Source organism: Erythrolamprus reginae, chromosome 9, assembly GCF_031021105.1.
Source record: "Erythrolamprus reginae isolate rEryReg1 chromosome 9, rEryReg1.hap1, whole genome shotgun sequence".
Classification (NCBI taxonomy): domain Eukaryota; kingdom Metazoa; phylum Chordata; class Lepidosauria; order Squamata; family Dipsadidae; genus Erythrolamprus; species Erythrolamprus reginae.
Window position 1 is genome coordinate 2,441,981 of NC_091958.1, and position 24,596 is coordinate 2,466,576.

Genomic DNA, 24,596 nt, shown 5'->3' on the forward strand with positions numbered 1-24,596 from the left:
ATGAGAGAAAGAAGGAAGAAAGGAAAGAAAGAAAAAAAAGCAGGAAGGGGAGGCAGGAAAGAAAGAGGAAGAGCCCCGACCAGGAGAAGCCCTCGTGGGCGCCCAAGAGTTCCCTCGATTCCCGAACGGGCACTTCAGCGCCCCGTCCCCGGCCGAGGAAGACTCCCACCTGGCGGGAGCGAGTGACGCGCCTCCCCGCTGATTTCTCTGAAACGGGCGCAGTGGCAAGAAACCCCTGGACGCGCTTCCCCTCCCATTGGCCAGCCCGCCTCCCGCTCCGGCTTCCCATTGGCTGAAGGGCCCGTGTGGCCGACCTCCTCCGCTCGGCCGGGGGGGTATAAAACCTGCTCCCCCAAGCGCGAGTTTCGGGCTAACTTCTGCGCGCGGCGCGCTCATCCCGGGAGAACTACTCACCTCGCTGCGAGCGGCGCAATCCAGATGTGGAGCAGGTCAGCGGGGAGGGTGGGGGAGGCAAGGGGTGGGCAGGTCTTGAGCGAGCCTCGTAGCTTCTGGGGTCTCCTGAAAGGAAGGTGGGCTTCCAGATCCAGGGTCCTTTATTAAGCATCGAGAGGAGGTCCTCTTTCTCCTAGGCTGGTGGAGCCATCAGGACCTTGGACACATTTCCTGCTGTTTTGGGAGCCGTCCTTTTCTTTGGATCCTGCGGTTGCCACCTTTGCTTGATTTGGGTTGGTTCTTGGAACCAATTGGTTGGTTCATTGGAAACTGCAGTTTAATGTTTCCAAATGTAAAATAATGCACTTGGGGAAAAGGAATCCTCAATCTGAGTATTGTATTGGCAGTTCTGTGTTAGCAAAAACTTCAGAAGAGAAGGATTTAGGGGTCGTGATTTCTGACAGTCTCAAAATGGGTGAGCAGTGTGGTGGTGGTGGTGGTGGTGGGGTAGGGAAAGCAAGTAGGATGCTTGGCTGCATAGCTAGAGGTATCACAAGCAGGAAGACGGAGATTGTGATCCCGCTGTATAGAGCGCTGGTGAGACCCCATTTGGAATAATACTGTGTCCAGTTCTGGAGACCTCGCCTACAAAAAGATATTGACAAAATTGAACGGGCCCAAAGACGGGCTACAAGAATGGTGGAAGGTTTACTCTTAAGCATCAAACGTGTCAGAAAAGACTTCATGAACTCAATCTGTATAGTCTGGAGGACAGAAGGAAAAGGGGGGACATGATCGAAACATTTAAATATGTTAAAGGATTAAATAAGGTTCAGGAGGGAAGTGTTTTTAATAGGAAAGTGAACACAAGAACAAGGGGGCACACTCTGAGGTTAGTTGGGGGAAAGATCAAAAGCAACGTGAGAAAATATTATTTCACTGAAAGAGTCGTAGATCCTTGGAACAAACTTCCAGCAGAGATGGTTGGTAAACCCACAGTAACTGAATTTAAACATGCCTGGGATAAACATATATCCATTGTAAGATAAAATACAGGAAATAGTATAAGGGCAGACTAGATGGACCAGGAAGTCTTTTTCTTCCGTCAGTCTTCTATGTTTCTATGTTTCTTGGTGCTTCGGGCTATTACCTGTCATCCCTGGGCCTGGCCATTTGACAGGTCTCCAGGATAGCTTTCCCTCCTGGCTTCAGAAAGAGAAATGGAGGGAGAAGAAGGAGGGAGAAGAAAAGGAAGGGGAGGACGCAGATGGCTTCACATGGCAGCCAAACGATGGTGCAATCAACCTCTGTCTTGAACGAGGTTTCTCAACTCAACCACTTTCCAATGGGTGGATTTCAACTCCCAGAATTCCCCAGCTGGGGCATTCTGGGAGTTGAAGTCCACCCATCGGAAAAAAAGTTGAGGTTGAGGAACCCTGGCATATGAAGCAGAGCGGGGACATTTCTGCCGTGATCTTCTTCCTGGTCCTGAAGAACATAGAAGCTGCCATTCTCCTGTACTTATGCATCACGCACAGAGACCGATTTCTGAATGAGCTAGCACAGAGAATTGTGCATTGGACTGTGGTTGCTATTTTTTGAACAGCCTTTGAAAGGAAACTGTGGCCTGGGTGTTTAAAAAATGGCGCACCAGTTCGAGAAGCCCAAATTAGAAACCTTCCCCTACAGCTGAAATTTAGAACACAAGATTCTAACCAAGAATTTGCAGCGAGATATTCGAGGTTGCTGTTTAAATGGGGTTTGTGTGAGCGGTACCTACACTTTAATTCCGGTTCTGTAAGGCAGTGAATGCTGGCTGGGGGATTCTGGAAGTTGAAGTCCAAATATCTTCAAGTTGCCAAGCTTGGGAAACACTGCTCTAAGGCTCGTGACATTCTTTAAGACACAAGTTTTGCTTCTTGGGTTGGAGTGTTTTCTTTAAAAGAAAAACATGAAAATAATCTTTGAACCAGTCCTACGATTCTATGACTGTTGAGATATTGCTCGGAAACTGTTCTTCAGATCAGTACAACTTTCTTGATGAAAGAACAAAGATGATCAGGGGGCTGGAGGCTAAAACATATGAAGAATGGTTGCAGGAATCGGGTATGTCTATTTAATGAAAAGAACGACCAGGGGAGACATGATAGCAGTCTTCCAGTATCTCAGGGCTTGCCACAAAGAAAAAGGAGTCAATCTATTCTCCAAAGGACCTGACGGGTAGAACAAGAAGCAATGGATAGAAACTAAACAAGGAGAGAAGCAACTTAGAACTAAGGAAAAATAACCTGATAGTGAGAACAACAAATCCATGGAAGAAGTTGAGAATGCCCCAACACTGGAAGTTTTTAAGCAGATGTTGGATAACCATTTGCCTGTAGGGTTTCCTGCCCAAGCATGGGGTTGGACTAGAAGATCTCGAAGATCCCTTCCGACTCTGTTATTCTGTTAAAATGTCTCTCCATTACAAAGCATCTGCTCACTTAGATTTAACGGCGCTGTGGAGCATTTAGGGAGGTAATGGGTTCTCCAACAATTGTGGTCCCATCTTCTGGAATTACAGCTGTTGTTTCGGCATTGGTGAAACTGTTTGATGGGGTCCAGTTGCAATAACACAGGTGCACCGAGGAAATTAACATGTCAATAAATCCTCTGGGACAGTTGACTTGTACTCACTAGGGATGGGTGCAGTTTAGGAAATGGGCACAGGTGTGCCAAATTTTCACCTCTTTTAATAAAGTGGTAAGAATCATAAGGCATGCAGCTTTATTTTTCATGTTCTATGTTATCCACCGTGGGTATCTGAATTTTTCCATTGTTATAGAGAGCACCCCAAAAGGAATCTGATCCTTACAACATTTTGAGGAAGCTCTTTTTCAGGGAAAATTGTTAATAGTTCTTGATTAAAGATAGTTTGGGCAATTTCTCTACAACCACCCGCAGTCAGATGATACATATTCTCTCACAGTTTTACGCTGAACATTTTGTTTGTGAAGAGACTTCCTTAAAACGCAGTTGGAATCGCCTCTCTTATGCAGTTTTTTGGGGGGGCATGTCCCCCCCTCCTCAATTGTATCTCTCTCTCTCTCTCTCTCTCTCTCCTTCAACGAAACTCATAGAGATTGCTTTTAAGAAAAATCATGGCATTCAAAAAGGCTTAGAGTTTGATCCTGTGTTGATTTTTCCCTAATATAAATATGAGCAACTTGAACATTTTCACTCAAAGCTCCGCTAGGACATAAGCCTCCGCATGTTATAAAAGATTGTACATAATTTGGATAAAACTTGTCTCCACATGTTCCCCTGGACATGTCCATTCCATATTTTAATTTGTCAGATGTGTTTGTTATAATGCAAAAATACAGAAATTGTTATTGCTGGCATCAGGGACAATTCCCCCCACTAGTTGCCTCTGCAGACCAGTTTCAGAATGAGCCAACGTTGATTTAAGCGTTGTTATGTAGCTAGCTTAGAATGTCCACCAACATCTGCTGATATACAAGATATTTGAGCTGAGATCATGACTTTTGCTATAACAGCATTTCATAAGGACAGTCTATCTGCCCCAAGGACTCATTCACATTATATTACAACCACCAGACTTTTTCATGTTATTTCCTAGCTCTGAATCTACCATGCAAATGTATACACTTTCCTCCTTGAGGTCCTCCCTGTTGACACCTGTCAGTTCAGTTTCATAGAGGGTTAAAATGGGGCACAGGATCAAAGCAGTGTTTCTCAACCTTGGGAACTCTAAGATGGATGGACTTCAACTCCCAGAATTCCCCAGCCAGCCATGAGTGAGAAACACCAGATTAGAGAGGGAACTTTTGGAGTTCCACAGCAAAAGGGCTCAAATGTTGAAGAAAATTCTTGACATGTTCTCCTTACAGGGTGTGTGACCGAAACGGTGGAAGGCGGCTTAGACAATGGCTGATCGAACAAATTGACAGTGGACTGTATCCTGGTTTGATCTGGGAGAATGAGGAGAAAACCATGTTTCGTATCCCGTGGAAACACGCAGGAAAACAGGATTACAACCAGGAGGTGGATGCATCAATTTTCAAGGTATTAGAAACCGTATTTTGATGGAAACCACAGGCTTTCCTTGACTCAGTTGTTGGTAGAAAATCCAGAGAGGTCTCAGATATGAAGTTGTCTATCCCCTTTTTTGCGTAAATTTTACTAAACTCAATCCCATCCATTTCATGTATTTATTTATCACGTTGAATAAACAAATACATGTTTATGCCAATCGCCTTGCTATCCAAATCATGGTGTCCAACAGATTTTTTAGAAGGGTCTCAATCATGTAAAAAATGGTTTCTACTTTGGAACAACTTTTGTTTAGGTGATTATCTAGAAGTTGTTTTGAGTTGCCCATGAAGTTGGATGATGGTTAAATAGTTGAGATGACACATTTCTCAAGGAGATATGTTCTTTTATTTTGTCACTAAGTATTGCCATGGTACTGAATTGGAGAGCTGGGTAATTTAGTGCTTTAGTGCTAGAAATTAGGGAAAAAAGCAGCTGAACACATCTTTGTTCTCAGTAGAAATTATATTTTAAAGGGGGATTTATTTATTTATTTATTCAATTTTTATGCCGCCCTTCTCCTTAGACTCAGGGCGGCAATAGCAATAGCACTTCTTAACAGAGCTAGGCTATTGCCCCCACAATCCGGGTCCTCATTTGACCCACCTCGGAAGGATGGAAAGCTGAGTCAACCTTGAGTTGGTGATGAGATTTGAACCGCTAACCTTCAGATCTACAGTCAGCTTCAGTGGCCTGCAGTACAGCACTCTACCCACATGCCTTTTTAAAATAGTGGACAAGACATTTCAATGTGACATGAGTGCTGATATTGATGTTCATAAGAACGTAGAAGAAACCCAAGAATAAAACGAGAAATTATCTCCACAGGATCAATGGCCCATCAAAGGCATTTGGATAGTGCAAATGGCCTTAGTAATGGTCTTCCTTATTTTTATTTTATTTATTGATTTGTATCCCACTTTTATTACTTCTATTTGTTTGTTATCCTGCCTTTATTATTTTTATGAACAACTGAAGGCAGCAAAGACACCTAAAATTTCTTCCTCTTTCTGTTTTCCCCACACCCCAGCCCTGGGAGGGCTGAGAGGGGGGCATGCCCCAAAATTGCATGTACTACTGATTCTTTTGTACCACCAGTGAGAAATTCCTTGTGTGCCTAATGACACTTGGCCAAATAAAGTATAATGTAAATTGCCCAGCTGGTTTTTGTGGATAAGATGGGACTTGAACTCACAATCCTCTGCTTTCTAGCCTGATGCCTAAACTGTAAGGTTTTTAATGGTTGGATTTAAATTGTTTTAAAATTATTTTTAGAGGTTTTAACATTGTCTTTATGTTATTTGGTTCTGAGCCGCCAAGAGTCCCTAGGGAGTTGGGTGGCATACAAATTGAATAAGTAGGTAAGTAAGTGAGTAAGTAAATAAGTAAGTGAGTGAGCGAGTGAGTACGTAAGTAAGTAAGTAAGTATGTAGGTAAGTAAGTGAGTGAGTGAGTGAGTAAGTAAGTAAGTACATAAGTAAGTAAGTGAGTGAGTACGTAAGTAAGTAAATATGTAAGTGGGTGAGTGAGTGAGTAAGTAAGTAAGTGAGTACATAAGTAAGTAAGTGAGTGAGTGAGTGAGTGAGTAAGTACGTAAGTAAGTAAATAAGTAAGTGAGTGAGTGAGTAAGTAAGTGAGTACATAAGTAACTAAGTGAGTGAGTACATAAGTAAATAAGTAAGTAAGTGAGTAAGTATGTAGGGAAGTAAGTAAGTAAGTGAGTTAGTAAGTAAGTAAGTAAGTTAGTACGTAAGTAAGTAAATGAGTGAGTGAGTGAGTAAAGTAAGTAAGTAAGTAAGTAAGTAAGTAAGTAAGTAAGTAAGTAAGTAAACCAACCAACCAACCAACCAACCAACCTGACTCTCTTGTATCCCTTTCTTGGGAATCTTTGTGCCTTTCTTAGAACCAGCATCTCAAGCAGTTGAGTCCTTCCTTCTTAGAACTCTTCCTCTCCTCCCTTGTAGGCCTGGGCGATATTCAAAGGCAAGTACAAAGAAGGGGAGAAGGCAGAGCCGGCCACGTGGAAAACCAGACTCCGTTGCGCCTTAAACAAAAGCCCTGACTTCGAAGAAGTAACGGAGAGGTCACAGCTGGACATTTCTGAGCCCTACAAAGTTTACCGCATTGTTCCAGAGGAAGAACAGAAATGTAAGTGGGTCCTGGTCACACCACCTTTCATCTGCTCACTGCATCTGGGCCTGGTTGCAGGTATTGGACGGCGGGTGTAGTTTTTATTGGCTTCTCTTCCAAACAAAATATTTCCCAAGATAAGTTGCACGTATTCTGAGCTGCTGAGGTTGAGAAATGATCCGAATTGTTTCTCTCCCAATTATTGGAGGGAGGAGAACTGAACCCGTCCCTTGCTTATGAAGAGCTAAACATTGGTGCATTTCAAATAAATGCATCTCTGGGGAAAAAATAATAGCGTGATTGCAGGTAGTCCTTGAGTTAAAATAGCAATAGCACTTACATACCGCTTTTACATCCCTCTCTAAGGAGTTTACAGAATCAGCCTATTGCCCCCAACAATCTGGGTCCCCATTTTACCCATCTCGAAAGGAGGGAAGGCTAAGTCGACCATGAGCCTGGTGAGATTCGAACTGCCAAATTGTAGTCAGCCAGCAGTCAGCAGAAGTAATAATAATTAATAATAATTTATTGGATTTGTATGCCGCCCCTCTCTGTAGACTAGGGGCGGCTACCAACAATAATAAACACAACATGTACAATCCAATAATAAAAAACAACTAAAAACCCCTATTATAAAACCAAACATACACACAAACATACCATGCATAACTTGTAATGGCCTAGGGGGAAGGGCTATCTCAACTCCCCCATGCCTGGTGGTATAAATGAGTCTTGAGTAGTTTACGAAAGACAGGGAGGGTGGGGGCAGTTCTAATCTCCGGGGGGAGTTGGTTCCAGAGGGCCGGGGCCACCACAGAGAAGGCTCTTCCCCTGGGGCCCGCCAAACGACATTGTTTAGTTGACGGGACCCGGAGAAGATCCACTCTGTGGGACCTTATTGGTCGCTGGGATTCGTGCAGTAGCAGGCGGTTCCGGAGAAGTAGCCTGCAGTACTGCCCTCTAACCATTGCGCCACCATGGTTCCCTCCCTCCCTTCCTTTACAACAATAGCATTTAGACTTATGTACCGCTTCACAGTGTTTTTACAGCCCTCTCTGAACAGTTTTCCAGAATCAACACATTGCCCCCAACAATTTGGACCCTCATTTTACCCACCTGAGAAGGATGGAAGGCTGACTCAACCTCGAGCTAGTCGGGATCGAACTCCTGGCATTGAGCATAGTCAGCCTGGAGTGCTGCATTCTAACTGCCGCACCGCCACCAAACAACAACCATTGCAAACTTTTGTTAAGCAACCATTTGAAGTTACAGTGACACTGAAAAAAAATGACCTATGACTAGTTTTTGGGCTGTCTCCAGGTCATGCTAAAGACATACATGGAGGTGGCATCAAGCAGATTGCTGCCCTTTCCAGCCAGGATGTTAGGACTTCAACTCCCAGAATTCTCCAGCTGGAAAACAACATTTTAAGTTTTGATGTTGCATATCCGATGCATATTTTTAAGAAAGCATCTCAACTAGATTGCTGTGCCCCAGCCTTCTCTACTATTCCACCTTGCCCCTTTTTTTGCATCAATGGTGGGCTTTTATCCCCCTTTAATTGAGCAGTTCTGCTGCCCACCCACCCCTCCAAAGACTCCATTTTCTGGGGTTGTGAGAGTGGGCAAAAATACAACTCTGGGTCGCCTCTTTTTGTCAGAGCTCAATGTTGTGGTTATAGAACATCATGTCCGACTTTGCTGGAGCTGTACAGCCTGCCTTATTTTTAGCTGTGGTTCTTCTGGTGTGGTGTCTTTTCAACCATGCAAAACTGAATTTCAAGAAATCTGTCTCTGCACCGGGCCTTTGGCTGTTGATTGCATGGACTCTTTTGTCTGTGAAGCAGCCCAAAGTGGCGTTTTCTCGCTCTCTTTGTGCGATGCGTCGAAAGGTGTCAAGGCGGAGGGTCTTTGCAGCGAAACCCACAACGCTTGGGTCCCTGTGATCAAAACACCACTTGTTTTCTCTTGGGTTTGCATTGAAAATCTAATAGGAAAGTGGTTGCCCCCAGCAAGAGTTTGTCTAAAGTTTTATTTAATGGTTTTAAAAGATCCAACTCCCCGCGGAGATTAGAATTGCCCCCACCCTCCCTGTCTTTCGTAAACTACTCAAGACTCATTTATACCGCCAGGCATGGGGGAGTTGAGATATTCCTTCTCCCAAGGCCATTACAAGTTATGCATGGTATGTTTGTGTGTATGTTTGGTTTTATAAATAAGGGTTTTTAGTTGTTTTATTATTGGATTGTTACATGCTGTTTTTATCATTGTTGTTAGCCTCCCCGAGTCTACGGAGAGGGGCGGCATACAAATCCAATTAATAATAATAATAATAATAATAATAATAATAATAATAATAATCTGCAAATATTGCTCTGTTTTTCTGCACTCTGTCTTTTTCGATTTAATTATAGGGGAGAGAAAAATCTTTGTCAGGTGTAGATTTCTGAATATTATGCATTTTTGCTCCATCTCAATTGCCAAATTAACACATTTGGAATTTTAACAATGGATAGAGTTGGAAGGGACCTTGTAGGCCATCTAGTCCAACCCCTGCTCAAGCAGGAGACCCTACATCATTTCTGATGAATGGTCCCAAAGGGGCCTTTTTTCAAAAGTCAGCTAGACTTCCTTTGTTTTTTTCTTGAAGACTTTTTGCTTCTCATCCAAGGAAGCATCTTCATTCTGGCTGAATGTTGGGGATGAAGATGTTTTAATGAAGATGCCTTCAAGAAAAAAAACCCAAAACCCACCTGCCTTTGGAAAAAGTATATTTGCAACCACCATTGGAGATTGAGAATCTCCACAGACAGATTGACAGAATAACAGAGTTGAAAGGGACCTTGGAGGTCATCTAGCCAAACCCCCTGCTCAAACAGGAAACCCTCTACAATTTCAAAGGAATCTTTGTCCAATTTCTTCCAATGAAAACCTCCAGTGAGGAATTCCCATAACTTCTAGAGTCAAGTCATCCCACAGATTAATTGTTCTCACTGTCAGGAAAATTCTCCTTAGTTCTAAGTTGCTTCTCCCCTTGGTGAGCTTCCATCCGTTTCTTCTTGTCCTGCCTTTTGGTGTTTTGCAGAAGAGGTTGACTCCTTCTTTGTGGCAGCCCCTCAAATATTGAAACACTGCTAACATGCCACCCCTACGCCTCCTTTTCACTAAACTAGACATAGAATCATTTTTTTCTTCTTGCTTTCTTTTGCTTCTTTTTATTTATTTATTTATTTATTGGATTTGTATGCCGCCCCTCTCTGAAGACTCGGGGCGGCTAACAACAATAATAAAACAGCATATAATAATAATCTAATACTAAAAACAATTAAAAACCCATTATAATAAAAACCAAACAGACATACAGACATACCATGCATAAAATTGTAACGGCCTAGGGGGAAAGAGTATCTCAGTTCCCCCATGCCTGGTGGCAGAGGTGGGTTTTAAGCAGCTTACGAAAGGCAAGGAGGGTGGGGGCAATTCTAATCCCTAGGGGGAGTTGGTTCCAGAGGGCCGGGGCCGCCACAGAGAAGACTCTTCCCCTGGGTCCCGCCAAGCGACATTGTTTAGTTGACGGGACCCGGAGAAGGCCCACTCTGTGGAACCTAACTGGTCGCTGGGATTCGTGCAGCAGAAGGCGGTCCCGGAGATAATCTGGTCTGGTGCCATGAAGGGCTTTATAGGTCATAACCAACACTTTGAATTGTGACCGGAAACTGATCGGCAACCAATGCAGACTGCGGAATGTTGGTGTAACATGGGCATATTTGGAAAAGCCCATGATTGCTCTCGCAGCTGCGTTCTGCACGATCTGAAGTTTCTGAACACTTTTCAAAGGTAATCTCCTCATCAAAAGACCATCTGAATCTCTCGCAGAATGACGTCTTCGGTAATATGTAGAGTAGGATTCAAAGTATATTTTCTTCCAGGCAAACTGAGCATGGGGACCAAATGCAGCTTGAATGAGATCACAGATATGGACTGCAATCCTTCCTCCATAGAAGAGTTAATGAAAGAGGTAACTAACTTTGTTTCATGACTGGGCTAAATATCTAGTTTTCCCTCCCTCGCTTTGGAGAGGTCTCTTCTGGCCAGAATCTCTCCATACAGTATAGCAGTAGGTTCTCAACCTGTGGTTTGCAGAACCCGGTGAGAGTCATCACAGGGCGTCGTGAATGCTTGGGGGGAAAATTATGATTTAAATCTTGAGTTCAGTCTTGATAGTCCATGGCCACAACAAGATAGTTACACGAAGGCCACGGTGAGAAAAAAGTGTGACAACCATTGTGGTAGAGTAAATAAACCCTGGTCCAATAAAATGGGTGTAGGATGGATGGAAGAAATTGATAAAACCCTTTCCTTCAATTTGGCTTCTACTGATGATGGGTGACATTGTTTGTTTGTTTGTTCGTTCAAATTTATATGCCCCCTAATCCCATGGGATTGAAAGCTGTTTACAGCAAGATAAAAAAACAATGAAATAATTAAAATGCAACAATTAAAATACATTTAAAACCCTAAATAACCCACTGCAATGATACTATCAAACATCACCGCCAGTCATATCTTGGCTGGAATAAGATGTCAATCTCATGGCCTTAATCCATTAGGGCGCAATTGTTCTTCTTTAGGTGAGTGGATTCAGTGACGTCTGGAGGGCATGGATAAAAAAAAAATCAGCCTGCATCATTTTGTGTACGTTAAACACACAATATGTATGCAAGCTATGATTGGACATTTTAGTTTTTCTAATTCCAACCAACAGACAAAGCCTGGGTGTTAATTGCTGAGTATACCAGAATAGGGGTCTCTAACCATGGCAACTTTTAAGACTTGTGGACTTCAATTCCCAGAATTCCTCAGCCAGCAAAGCTAAAAGTTGCCAAGGTTGGAGACTGGAGGCAGTTGAATCTATTTTGGGAAAGATACCTCCAGCCTTCTTTTCAGTTCCTTCTAAATAAATACAACTCAGAAATAAATACAACTCTCCAGAATAAATACAACTCTTTGGAGAAGGGTGGCATATAAATCTAATAAATCTAAATCTAATAAATCTAAACTCAGGAAGTCAAGTGTCCCTGACAATATGGAAGAAAGATAATAGACAAAAATAATAATCATGGGCCATTCTATATGGCATTCAGAGGTGGCCAATCTCACAATGGTTTATGGTAAGGTAAACTGCTTTCAGGTGGCAGTTCTGTCTGCTTGGTCATCTCAAGGTTCGCTATCTTCTTCTCCATAAACTCCCCAGACTCCTTCAGCTGTAGAGGAATACCTTGGCACAATCAAAAGGAGTCCTTCACCTCCACAGGAGATCAGCAGAAACCCACCCATCCCAGACTGGTGGATTCATCAATCAAGTCCTGGTAAGCCACCCATTCCAAATAGAAGGGAATATCTTGTAACTCAAGGTTGAACGGTGGGGTTCTTGGTCCTCTCTGATCCTGGTTGATTCTTTGCTTGCAGATGTTTCGTTATTCAACTAGATAACATGATCCATGAGCATCATTATCACACATGAAACATCTGTAAGCAAGCAAGCAAGCTCAGACAGAAGTCATCCTTTATCATGGTCATCTATTGATTGGGGGAAGGAGAAAGCAGTCATGTCACTCTTGTTATAAAATTGTTGTGTGCATTTCATCAAGATTATATTGTCCATGGCTGCCTTAATTCCTTTGGAAGTTCTGTGAAAGAGTACGGAAAGAATATAAACTGGATTTTGACTTGACAAATTGTCCTAGATCTATTCATATTATACCAAACACAATGTGGAAAGATTAATGATGGGTAGAGATGCTGGTAAAATACTTGTCAAACTTCTGACAGCCAATTGCACCCCAACAAGATTCTCACAAGAGGCTTCTTTAATGTCTTTGTTGAAAGAGAACAAACACCATAATGTTACCTACATCTTTTAAGATCTTACTTATGTCTGAATTCACTAGGGAAGATCTCTTTTCATTCTCAAGATAAGCACCCTCTGTTGAACAGGAGAATGGTTTGCTGGATAAAAATGGAATCTCCAGATGTTCTGGACCTACCATGTTTCCCAAACTCATTCCTTTCTCCTAGGAACAGAGAAGGCAATTATGTTAGTACTTATTTTTGGAATCCATAAATGAGGCCATTGTGTTTACAGTATAAACTGGCTAGATCAGGGGTAGGCAAAGTTGGCTATGACTGGTGGGCTTCAACTCCCAGAATTCCTAAGCCAATCATGCTAGCTCAGGAATTCTGGGAGTTGAAGTCCATATGTCATAGAAGAGCCAACTTTGCCTACCCCTTTGCCTACCATTGTGTTAATTCAGTAGTGGTGTGCTCTTCAAATCAGTTCCACTTAGCTTCCCTACCAGTTCCCATTGCGTCGGAAGTGTGCATGCACAGAGGGTTCTTTGCAAGCCACTTTCAAGCAGTGGTGACCAGAGGAGAAGTTTGGGGTCATGGCCTGCCAGCCATCACTACCAGTATGGGCGAACTGGTCTGAACTGGCTGCAAACCACCATTGGTGCTCTTGCGTTGGGGGCCAAAAGTTGAGGACCAATCTGTCCATGTAGGTGAACTTGGTGGTTGCCCATGGAACCAAGTAAATTAAAATGCCATATCTGAAGAAGGACAAGATAACCCAATTAAATTGGTCCGTGACTTAACATCCAAGGTGGTCGTTGCCGGTCTTGAACCCAAGCCAACCCAAAGTTCAATGCCCGATATTGAAACATCTCAATCTCAGGTGGTAGAAAGTGGTGGAGACCTTCAAGAGCTATTCCAAGTGAGTCAACAGCACTCATCCTAGATGGAAGTACTTCAGATGAATTTAATCCAGCACAGAAGTTAGAGAAGGGAAACCTTAATTTGGAGATTTCAGATATATATTCTGCTTAGAGGAAATATTAATAATAATTCCTTTTCCCCCCTCCTCCATAGCTTTAGCCCTGATGACTGGGTATGCTGCATACGAGCCATTTCTAGGTATGGTCTTTCAATTGGTATTTGGTGTGGTTGGCTTAGATTTAGATGTAGAATTTAGCATTATCATGTTAAAATGAAATTTTGTTGCATACAACGAAATGTGATGTGACTCCGCTTCCTTTCCAGTTAGCTTCATTTTTCTCCCCAAGTCAGCATAAGGTCTACGGAGAGGGGTGGCATACAAATCTAATAAATAATAATAAATCTAATAAATAATAAGGATTATGCCTGCCTTTGCAGAAAGGGGAGTCTCAAGAATGGATATTGGAACTAAGAATACCAATATTAATATCAATAATACTGTGGAATCAAATACAAGACTCCAATACCAGTAATCAATTTATGTTTGAGGGCAGAACTTTGATATATTGAATCGAATCAGAATAGAGCTAAAAGGGGTTTTGGGGGTCTTCTATTTATTTATTTATTTATTCATTCATTCATTCATTCATTCATTCATTCATTCATCCAATGCACAAATACATAGGAAGAAAAATAGACATGTGATAATATAAAAGAGGGTGAAAGTGAACTTAGAGGAGAGGATATATGAAAGGAAGAGAATATATATGATAAGTGAGAGAAAGGAAAGAAGATTGGACAGGGGACGAAAGGCACACCAGTGCACTTATGGACGCCCCTTACTGGCCTCTTAGGAGCCTGGAGAGGTCAATCGTGGAGAGTCTAAGAGAGAAATGTTGGGGGTTAGGGGTTGACACAATTGAGTCCAGCAATGAGTTCCACGCTTCGATAATACCATTCCAGGCAAGTGGCTGTCTAGACTCTTCTTAGAAACCTCCAGAGATGGAGCACCCATGATTTCTGGTGGCAAGCTGTTCCACTGGTTAATTGTCCTCACTGTCAGGAAGTTTCTCCTTAATTCCAGGTTGCTTCTCTTCTTGATTAGTGTCCATCTATTGTTTCTTGTCTGGCCTTCCGGTGCTTGGGAAAATGAATTGACCCCCCCTCCTCTTTGTGGAAGCTTCTCAAATACTGAAACACAGAAACATAGAAACACAGAAATTTGACAGCAGAAAAAGACCTCATGGCCCATCTAGTCTGCCCTTCTACTATTTCCTGTATTTTATCTTAGCATGGATCTAGGTTTATCCCAGGCATGTTTAAATTCAGTTCCTGTGGGTTTACCAACCACGTCTGCTGGAAGTTTGTTCCAAGCATCTACTCCTCTTTCAGTAAAATAATATTTTCTCACATTACTTCTGATCTTTCCCCCAACTAACCTCAAATTGTGCCCCCTTGATCATCCTTGTTGCCCTTTTTTTTTTGCACCTTTCCCAGTTCCATTATATCCTTCTTGAGGTGTGGTGACCAGAACTGTACACAGGACTCCAAGTGTGGTCTCACTAATTGATTAATGGTTTCACCCCCTTTTGACCAACACCAAACTAGCTACATCTATCTAGCACCTCTAGCCAGTGTTCCCTCTAATTTTTTGGGTGGGTGGGTGGAAAAGTATAGTGTCTGAGTGGCAGTCCCTTTGGGACTGGGCGGCACAGAAATAATAAACAAACAAACAAACAAGCAAACAAACAAACAAACAAACAAACAAACAAAAAACCCACCCTGTTTTGCCTCAGAGAATTTCAAAATAAAATACTGTACTGTGTGTCTATAACAGTGAGGTCATAATAGGGCAACTCTATCAATATCAAAATGCCCCTTAAATAGTTGAGCTAGTTTTCAAACTAGATTTTGATTTTCTTTCTCTCTTCCTTACTCCCATTCTTTTTCTTTCTCTTTTCCTTCCTCTCTTTTTTCTATCTGTTTCTCTCTCTTCCTCTCTCTCTCCTTCCCTCTCACTCTTTCCCTCTCGGCTTCTGGGCAGGTTTGGAAAACTCTGAGTTGATGATGATTTTTAAGTGAGCCATGGCTCACTGCTCAGCTTAGAGGGAACTATGCCTGTAGCTGCACCTGATGATATCTACCTTGTGTGACTTTGCAGCCTACTCCCAACTGGTGATCAACTTCTACTATGGAGGGAAGCTGGTGGGGAGCACCACCACCTCTCGCCCCAAAGGCTGCTGGATCTCCCTGGGGGAGGCGCCCTATTGCCTTGAGAGCCTGGAGCACGTTCAGTTCCCGTCTGCAGAGCTGATCGCCAACGAGCGCCAGAGGCAGATCACCCGAAAACTCTTTGGGCACCTGGAACGGGGCATCATCCTGCACGGGAACAAAGAGGGCATCTTCGTCAAGCGGCTGAGCCAAGGAAGGGTCTTCTGGAGTGGGAACACCATGGCCTGCGACGAGAAACCCAACAAGCTGGACCGGGATGAGGAGGTCAAAATCTTTGACACCAACTACTTCCTCAGAGGTCAGAGGGAGAACCTTTTGGTGTGTTTGTGTGTTGCTACCACCAGGGCAGTGATGGCGAATAATAATAATAATTAATAATAATAATAATAATAATAATAATAATAATAATTTATTAGATTTGTATGCCGCCCCTCTCCGAAGACTCGGGGCAGCTCATAACAGCAATACAATATAAATACAAATCTAATATTAAATTTGTTCTGTCGGGCTCTCTGGTAGAATCCTCCCAAAAATGCACAGATACAATTTCAGACACACACACGTTTGAAAATTCAAAACAATGTTCTTTATAATGAAAATTCACTTAAACCAAGCCCTCTTTTGGTATAGCAAAGAGCACTCATCTCCAAACAAACTGGTAATTTGTACAAGTCCCTTATCAGTTCTGTGATACTTAGCTTGCAGCAGTGAGGCAATTCACAGTCCTTCTTCTTTCACAAAGTGACACACACTTTGCCCTGGTTTAGTTTCAAAGTGGGGAAAAATCAGCACACAAAAGGTCAAAGTCAGTAAAGCAGTCACGAAACACAATGATCAGATCATCCTCCACAATGGCCAAACCCACAGGCTGCTCTATATAGCAGCCTCACTAATGACCACAGCCCCACCCAACCACAGGTGGCCTCATTTTCTTTGATGATAATCTCTCAGTCGTTGTTGCCTATGCATCGCTCTCCCGCATGGGTTGCTGTATCATTAACTCTTGTTCCGAATCCAAGGAGGAGCTAGATAATTGATCTCCTTCTGAGCTGTCTGCCCCACTCTCCTCCTCCCTGTCACTCATGTCTTCTTGGTCAGAGGAGCCTTCACCAGCAGATTCCACCGGGAGCAAAACAGGCCTGCAGCATGTGGATGTCTCCCCCACATCCACAGTCCTTGGGGCAGGAGCCTGGGCCAGAGCGAACCACAACAAAATTTAAAGAAACCCCTAATTTAAAATACATTGTTATAAAAAACCTATCTGCTACGCAATCATACACACTCAGTCCAATCGAACATAAACATAATAAAGGCCAAGAGACAAAAGGAGGGGGGAGATTAACCCCCCCACACCTGGCAGCAGAGATGAGTCTTCAACACTTTGCAGAAGGCGAGGAGGGTAGGGGCAGTTCGAATCCCTGGGGGGAGTTGATTCCAGAGGGCCGGGGCCGCCACAGAGAAGGCTCTTCCCCTTGTTTAGTCGACGGGACCGGAGAAGGCCAACTCTGTGGGACCCAATCGGCCGCTGGGATTTGTGTGGCAGAAGGCGGTCTCGGAGGTACTCTTGTCCAATGGGTAACACAGGTGGCACACGGAGCGATATCTACTGGCACATAAGCCGTTGCCTTAGCTCAGCTCCAACATGCAGCTAGCCAGCTGATTTTTGGATCTCACAGAGGTTCTGAGGGGCGTTTTTGACTCCCAGAGATCCTCCAGGGGGATGGGGGAGGGTGTTTTTACCCTCCCCCAGCTCCAGGAAAGTCTTTGGAGTCTGGGGAGGGCAGTTTCCGGTCACAATTCAAAGTGTTGGTTATGACCTATAAAGCCCTTCATGGCACCGGACCAGATTATCTCCGGGACCGCCTTCTGCTGCACGAATCCCAGCGACCAGTTAGGTCCCACAGAGTGGGCCTTCTCCGGGTCACGTCAACTAAACAATGCCGCTTGGCGGGACCCAGGGGAAGAGCCTTCTCTGTGGCAGCCCCGGCCCTCTGGAACCAACTCCCCCCAGAGATTAGAATTGCCCCCACCCTCCTTGCCTTTCGTAAGCTATTTAAAACCCACCTCTGCCGCCAGGCAGGTGGGAATTGAGATACTCTTTCCCCCTAGGCCGTTATAATTTTATGCATGGTATGTCTGTATGTCTGTTTTGTTCTTATTATAATGGGTTTTTAATTGTTTTTAGTATTGGATTATTATTATATGCTGTCTTATTATTGTTGTTAGCCTCCCCGAGTCTTCGGAGAGGGGCGGCATACAAATCCAATAAATAAATAAATAAAATAAATAAAACATGAGCCTACTGGACTCACCAGAAGTTGAGAAACAGGCCATTTTGGGTCCTCAAGGTGACGCAGTGGTTAGAGCGCAGTACTGCAGGCTCTTTCTGCTGCAATTTAGTAGTTCGAATCTCACCAGGCTCAAGGTGGACTCAGCCTTCCATCCTTCCAAGATTGGTCAAATGAGGACCCAGATTATTGGGGGCTATAAGGTGACTCTGTAAACCACTTAGAGAGTGCTTAAAGCTTTGTAAAGCGGTGTATAAGTCTAAGGGCTAATCCTGGTTTCAATGAGTTCAAGTTTGCTTAATTTTTTTCTTGGTCTCCTTCTAGAGCTCCATCAATATTATAACAATCAAGGACGCTTTCCAAACAGCAAAGTGATTCTGTGTTTTGGAGAAGAATTTCCAGACGCCGTCCCCTTACGTTGCAAGCTGATCCTGGTGGAGGTGAGTGGGACAACCGGTCAGGAATCCGTCAATCATGGAACCAGCTCTGACTTGAGTTCCCTGGTCAAATTTCGGGACTTCCTAAGGTTAATTGCAGAGCTGGTCCTCCGTGTTTGTGTTAGATTCACTCTCCTTTTTCCAAAACAGCCATATGTGGTAGAGGACCCATAATTCAATCTCTGGAGGGGCGAAAACAGCTTCTCCTGCCCCCCAGGGCCCTCTGAAGGCTAGAAACAGCCTATTTCCCAACTTCTGGTGGGCCCAGTAGGCTTGTGTTTCACCCTCCACAGGCTCCAAAGGTTTCCCTGTGTTCTGTCTGGGTTCCCCCAGACGTCAACACCAACTAAAAAGAGTAGCCAGACACGCTGGTAAAAAGCAAAGTCATTTTATATCTTTGAAAACAAACACAGATAACAAAAACTGTTCTTACAAACTGGAATGCTGTGAAGCTTCACAGAAGAGTCACGACGGCCAGACAATACAACAGGCTTCTTGCTGGCACACACACCACTGTAGATAAGAACACCTACGCCTCCCCCAAGTTTTCAGCCTTCGAAGCCACAAGCCAGAATCAGAGACGCCAAGGATCGAAGCAAGGTCACAGGACTCCCAAAAGATAACTCTCCACAATACAGGAAGGGCGGGCCTGCCTTTTCAACCTTTCTGAGGAGAACCACACCCAAACCCAGCTGTTGCCTATTAGGGATGGAAATACCTGGCTAATTGTCCCCTTCGTTGTGCTGCCCTTCTCTGCCTCATATCTATGATGGCTTGTGCGTTCTCATCTAATGACTCCAGGCTACTTGCTGGGGAGATCTTCCCCCGGGGGTCTCAGGCTGTTCTCCCTCCTCCTCGTCCTGACATTCCTCTTCCCCGTCTGCCTGGTCCTCCTCCTCCTCCTGTTCCTCGTCCTCCCCCTCTGAGCATGGAGCCAGCAGAGTTCCAGCTGTTCCCTGAGGAGCCTCAGGCTGAATCACAACACCCTGGAGCCAGGGGAGGGTAAAAACGTATTCCCCATCCCCCTGGAGACTCTCTGGCAACCAAATATGCCCTCCCAGAGCCTCTGTGCAAGCCAAAAATCAGCTGGCCAGCACACACATGCACATTGGAGCTGAGCTAGGGCAACGGCTCACATACCACCTGTGGTTCCCATGCCATAGCTTCGCCATCACTGTCTTAAGGGTGTCCAAAGAAGGGCCCTATAAGTCAAGAAAGTAGGCCTGGCTTTGAGCTCAAAGGCCAGATTCCTTCCTACATGCGTATATATATATAAGAGCCCTGGTGGTGCAGTGGTCAGAGTGCAGTACTGCAAGCTACTTCTGCTGATCACCGGCTGCCCGCAGTTTGGCAGATCGAATCTCAGTAGGCTCCAGGTTGGCTCAGCCTTCCGTCCTTCCAAGGTCGGTAAAATGGGGACCTAGTTTGTTGGGGGCAATATGTTTACCCTCTGTAAACCGCTTAGAGAGGGCTGTAGAAGCACTATGAAGCGGTATATAAGTCTAAATGCTATTGCTATATGCTTGTACCTACTTATTGCACTTCTAACATGCTCCTCTGCTGATTCTGAGCTCTCAAGGTGATTATCATCCATATCAAAGCAGAGTGTAAGGAACGCAATAAGGTCTCCGGGACCGCCTTCTGCCGCACGAATCCCAGTGACCGATTAGGTCCCAAAGAGTTGGCCTTCTCCGGGTCCCGTCGACTAAACAATGTCATCTGGCGGGTATCCAGGGGAAGAGCCTTCTCTGTGGCGGCCCCAACTCTCTGGAACCAGCTCCCACCGGAGATTAGAACTGCCTCCACCCTCCTTGCCTTCCGTAAACTCCTTAAAACTCACCTCTGCCGTCAGGCATGGGGGGCTTGAGGCATTCCCCCCCTCCCCCGGGCCTATACAATTTATGTATGGTATGTCTGTGTGTATGTCTGGTTTAATAATGGGGTTTTTAAATTTTTAAAAAATTTATTAAATTTGTTGTGAATTGTTTTATTGTATGTTGTGAGCCGCCGTGAGTATACGGAGAGGGGCGGCATACAAATCTAATTAATTAATTAATTAATTAATTAATTAATTAATTAATTAATTAATTAATTAATGAGCAATTGAAGACCTGGCAATAGAGAAGCATCTTTTTAAAATGTTTCAAGGAACCTCAACGCAACCTGGGAGAAAGAGCATTGCCCCGCTTGGCAACAAGGGAGGGGAGTTGGTAGGAAATAGCAATAGCATTTAGACTTATATACCACTTCCAAGTGCTTTTAAAGCCTTCTCTAAGTAGCTTACAGAATCAGCCTCTTGCTCCCAACAATCTGGGTCCTCATTTGACCCACCTGGGAAGGGTGGAAGGCTGAGTCAACCTGGAGCCGGTGGTGAGATTTGAATTGCTGAACTACAGCCAGCAGTTGGCTGAAGCAGCCTGCAGGGCTTCAATCTAACCACTGTGCCACTCCGGCTCAGAGAAGCGAGCCCTTGTCACCAAGGGGCATCTACGGCAGGGTCTTACTCCAAACCTTAATGCCCGTTAGAGATGTGCTTTTTGGCTAGGGATTCATGATGTGCTCCGTCATATTCTCTCAAATTAGCTGCAGCTGGATGGAGGCATGCACGGGCTGAGGGTAACACATAGTTTTTCTGATCGCAAGGGCTACATTCATGTTTGAATGAAACCAGATAAACCGCGGAAGAGCTCAACACACAATGTCTGAACCAGGCCAGTCCCCTGTTGCTGGAGCAGCTCAGCCCCTGCCTGTTGCTGCAGAGCTGAGTAAAGGAAGCGACAGGCGTCATGGCTGTTGCCTGCAGAGTTCTTGGGCTTAGCTTAGCAGGTGACCCGTAGCCTCGACTCCCCTGTGCTGTGCAGAGAGCTGTAAATCAGGAAATCCTCCTTCGCCGTTCAGGCTCAAGAACCAAGAGCAGCAACTGAAGTCACTCAGTAACCATTTCCTTTGTTCTTCTTCACCTGTAGACAGAATCTTGCCGGACTCGAAACAGAATATAACACAACAGAATTAACAGAATTGTTGGAAGGGACCTTGGAGGTCTTCTAGTCGAACCCCCTGCTTAGGCAGGAAGCCCTACACCCTTTCAGACAGATGGTGATCCAACATCTGCTTAAAAACTTCCAGTGTTGGGGCATTCACAACTTCTGGAGGCAAGGTGTTCCACAGATCAAATGTTCCAACTGTCAAGAAATTTCTCCTTAGTTCTAAGTTACTTCTCTCCTTGTTTAGTTTCCATCCTGGTTTGGACTGGTTCTATAGAACTATTAGTAACTTGGCGGCCTGGGTTGCTGGAACTGGCAGTTGACCCAGCCTACCACACCCCCGATCCTGTTCTTTCAGTGGTGCCATCTTGCTTTTTGTTTCTGTGCATGCATAGAAGATTTGTTTTAGTTCTGTGTGTGTGCAGAAAATCATTTTGGGAAATGACGCACACAGGCAAAACATGCACTTTTCGTCACAATGCAAACTGGTGGGGAAGGTAAGTTGAACCCACCACTGTTCCATCGTTGTGTCTTCTCCTGCCTTCTGGTGCTTTGGAGAATAGCTTCACCCCCCCTCTTCTTTGTTGCAACCCCTCAAGGAACCCAAGCAAGTGTTACCATAGATATAGAGAGAGTGTTAGAGTGTTAGAGGCTAAAACATATGAAGGACAGTTTCAGGAACTGGGCATGGCTAGTTTAATAAAGAGAAGGACCAGGGAGACATGATAGCAGAGTCTTCCAATATCTCAGGGGCTGCCACAAAAAGAGGGAGTCAAGCTCTTCTCCAAAGCACCTGAGGGTAGAACAAGGAGCAATGGGTGGAAACTGAACAAAGAGAGAAGCAACTTAGAACTAAGGAGAAATTTCCTGACAGTCAGAACAATAAATCCGTGGAACAGCTTGCCTCCAGAAGTTGTGAATGCTCCAACACTAGAAGTTTTTAAGAAGATTGACCATCATTTGTCTTAATGGTTGTCCATCTTAAGCCCTACACTACTGGTTGTCCATCTTAAACCTTACACTACTTAATGTCTAGAGGACCTCCAAGTAGTAGGGTTTCCTGCCTAAACAGGGGGTTGGACTAGAAGTCTCCTTCTTCTTCTTCTTCTTCTCCTTCTCCTCCTCCTCCTCCTCCGTCTTCTTCTTCTTCTTCTTCTTCTTCTTCTTCTTCTTCTTCTTCTTCTTCTTCTTCTTTGTCTTCTTCTTCTTTGTCATCATCTTCTTCTTCTCCTCCTCCTCCTTCTTCTTCTTATCATCATCATCATCATCATCATCATCATCATCATCATCATCTCTGGGAAAAGCTAGGGAGGAATTATCTTAACTGCTTTCCTGCTGTCCCAACTTTTCAAGCTCTGCTACTTGGTCTTTTCCCTTTGGGAAGCAGCTTTCTGCTTTCTCACCACTCATTCCATCTCATTGGTTTTGGAGATGGCTGCACAGGGTACATGAAGCACTTTGGAACACCAGCTGCTCCTTTGGTACTTGAGCCTTGCCTTTACAACGTCTTTACGGCTGCATTTTCAATTGCTCTCCTGCAGTGTGAGCTCTTCCTACCAAGCCCATGACCCCAACCCAAGGTTTCTCCTTGTCTTCTGAATGCAGGTCGAACAGTTGAGCATCCGGCAACTGGTGGAGGAAACCCGGAAGAACGAAACCAGCGCCGTGGGCCCAGTTGCAGAGGAGGTGCATTATGATCCGATGTACAGGAACTTCCAGGATTCTTGTGGACCTCACCAAAGGCCCATTTTCAGGGAAAACCAGCAAATTACCGTTTGAAGACTCTGGAGCGGACTAGGTCCACCGTTTTTCGCAAGCTTCTAAAAAATTCTTCTTCTTCCCCCCTCCATCTTACAGCTTAGATCTTCCCCAACTTCGGTTGAGGATTTCTTTTTTTAAAAAAAAAGGTTTTGTATGTAAATATATAAAGGGTTTAAAGAATTCAATTCAGTCTTTATTTCGGTCACAGACCAGCGCGCGTGCACACACACACACACACAAAATAAATGTTAAAATAAAGCAGAACTGAACAGAACAAGGCACAGCAAGGTGTTACAATTAATGGTGAAATCGTCTGCCTAATTTTACAGACTCCTCTTCCTCCTCCTTCTCCTCCTCTTTCCCTTCTTCCTCCTCTTCCTCTTCCTCCTCTTTCTCTTCCTTCTCCTCCTCTTCCTCCTCTTCCTCCTCTTCCTCTTCCTCCTCCTCCTCCTCCTCCTCCTCCTCCTCCTCCTCCTCTTAATAATAATCATAATAATAACAATTTATTAGACTTGTATGTGGCTCCTATCCGAAGACTCAGGGTGGCTCACAACAACAATAAAACCATATAGATACAAATCTAATAATTAAAACTGTAACTAAAACCCATTATCTTAAAAAACAATCAACACTACATAATCATAACCACACAGAACATTTAACCCTCCTCCTTCCTCCTCCTCCTTCCTCCATCTCCTCCTCCTCTTCCCTCCACCTCCTTCTCCTCCTCCTCTTCCTCCTCTTCCTCCATCCTTCCACAAACCCCACTCCTTTCAAGCACTGTCTGTATTTTTTGGCAAGAAAGCACGAAACTCAGGGAGCCCCAAGAGCCACACAGTTCCACCCTGAGATGCAAAGATTCTCTTCTATTGATATTGGCTTGTGTTGGGACACGCGGGGTTGACTTAAAGCCCCTTACAACGGCAGAGGAATCTCTCAAAGCACACATTTGATCAACACCTCTCAAGATTTACATATGTGGGGTGATCATTCAAGCGGATCTAGCCTGCTTGTGATGATGACTCCCTGGAACCCGGATTCCATCGTGGTTTTTAAAAGGGCATTGAGTTCATTTGTTATGGTGAAGTAAGGATGCTCGGTCTTTGCTCTTGGGCTCTTGCACTGGGCTTCTGTGGTCGTCCAGTACACAACTATCATGCCCAGATTGTATGAATGCAATGTATGAATGCTATTTAGTTTATTATGAGTTTTAATCTAGGTTTTATTGTTAGATTGTATATTTTACTTTTTTAAAAAAATATATCGTATTTTATATTGTTGTAAGCTGTCCTGAGTCCTTCAAGATTGGGTGGCATAGAAGTCGGGTTAAATAAATAAATAGATAGATAGATAGATAGATAGATAGATAGATAGATAGATGGATGGATGGATGGATGGATGGATGGATGGATGGATGGATGGATGGATGGATGGATGGATGGATGGATGGATAGGTAGGTAGGTAGAGAGAGAGAGAGATAAATAGATAGATATATAAACTAA

General features: G+C 44.1%; 1 protein-coding gene across 1 annotated transcript; it reads left to right on the forward strand.

Annotated features, from left to right (window-relative positions):
- Positions 1 to 373: 373 nt before the first annotated feature.
- On the forward strand, positions 374 to 23,270 carry IRF8 (interferon regulatory factor 8). Its single transcript, XM_070761610.1, has 9 exons — positions 374 to 449; positions 4,287 to 4,461; positions 6,453 to 6,636; positions 10,547 to 10,635; positions 11,872 to 11,986; positions 13,545 to 13,589; positions 15,553 to 15,921; positions 18,236 to 18,351; positions 22,938 to 23,270. Exons 1-9 carry the CDS (start codon positions 439 to 441, stop codon positions 23,109 to 23,111), a joined length of 1,278 nt encoding a protein of 425 aa, XP_070617711.1. The 5' UTR covers positions 374 to 438; the 3' UTR covers positions 23,112 to 23,270.
- The last annotated feature ends 1,326 nt before the right edge of the window (positions 23,271 to 24,596 follow it).

Excerpts from the sequence above, each read along its gene's own strand:
- IRF8 (XM_070761610.1), top strand. Across the intron at positions 10,636-11,871 it reads TAGAAGAGTTAATGAAAGAG|ACTCCTTCAGCTGTAGAGGA; the intron begins GTAACTAACTTT and ends TAAACTCCCCAG. Across the intron at positions 11,987-13,544 it reads GATTCATCAATCAAGTCCTG|CTTTAGCCCTGATGACTGGG; the intron begins GTAAGCCACCCA and ends CCTCCTCCATAG.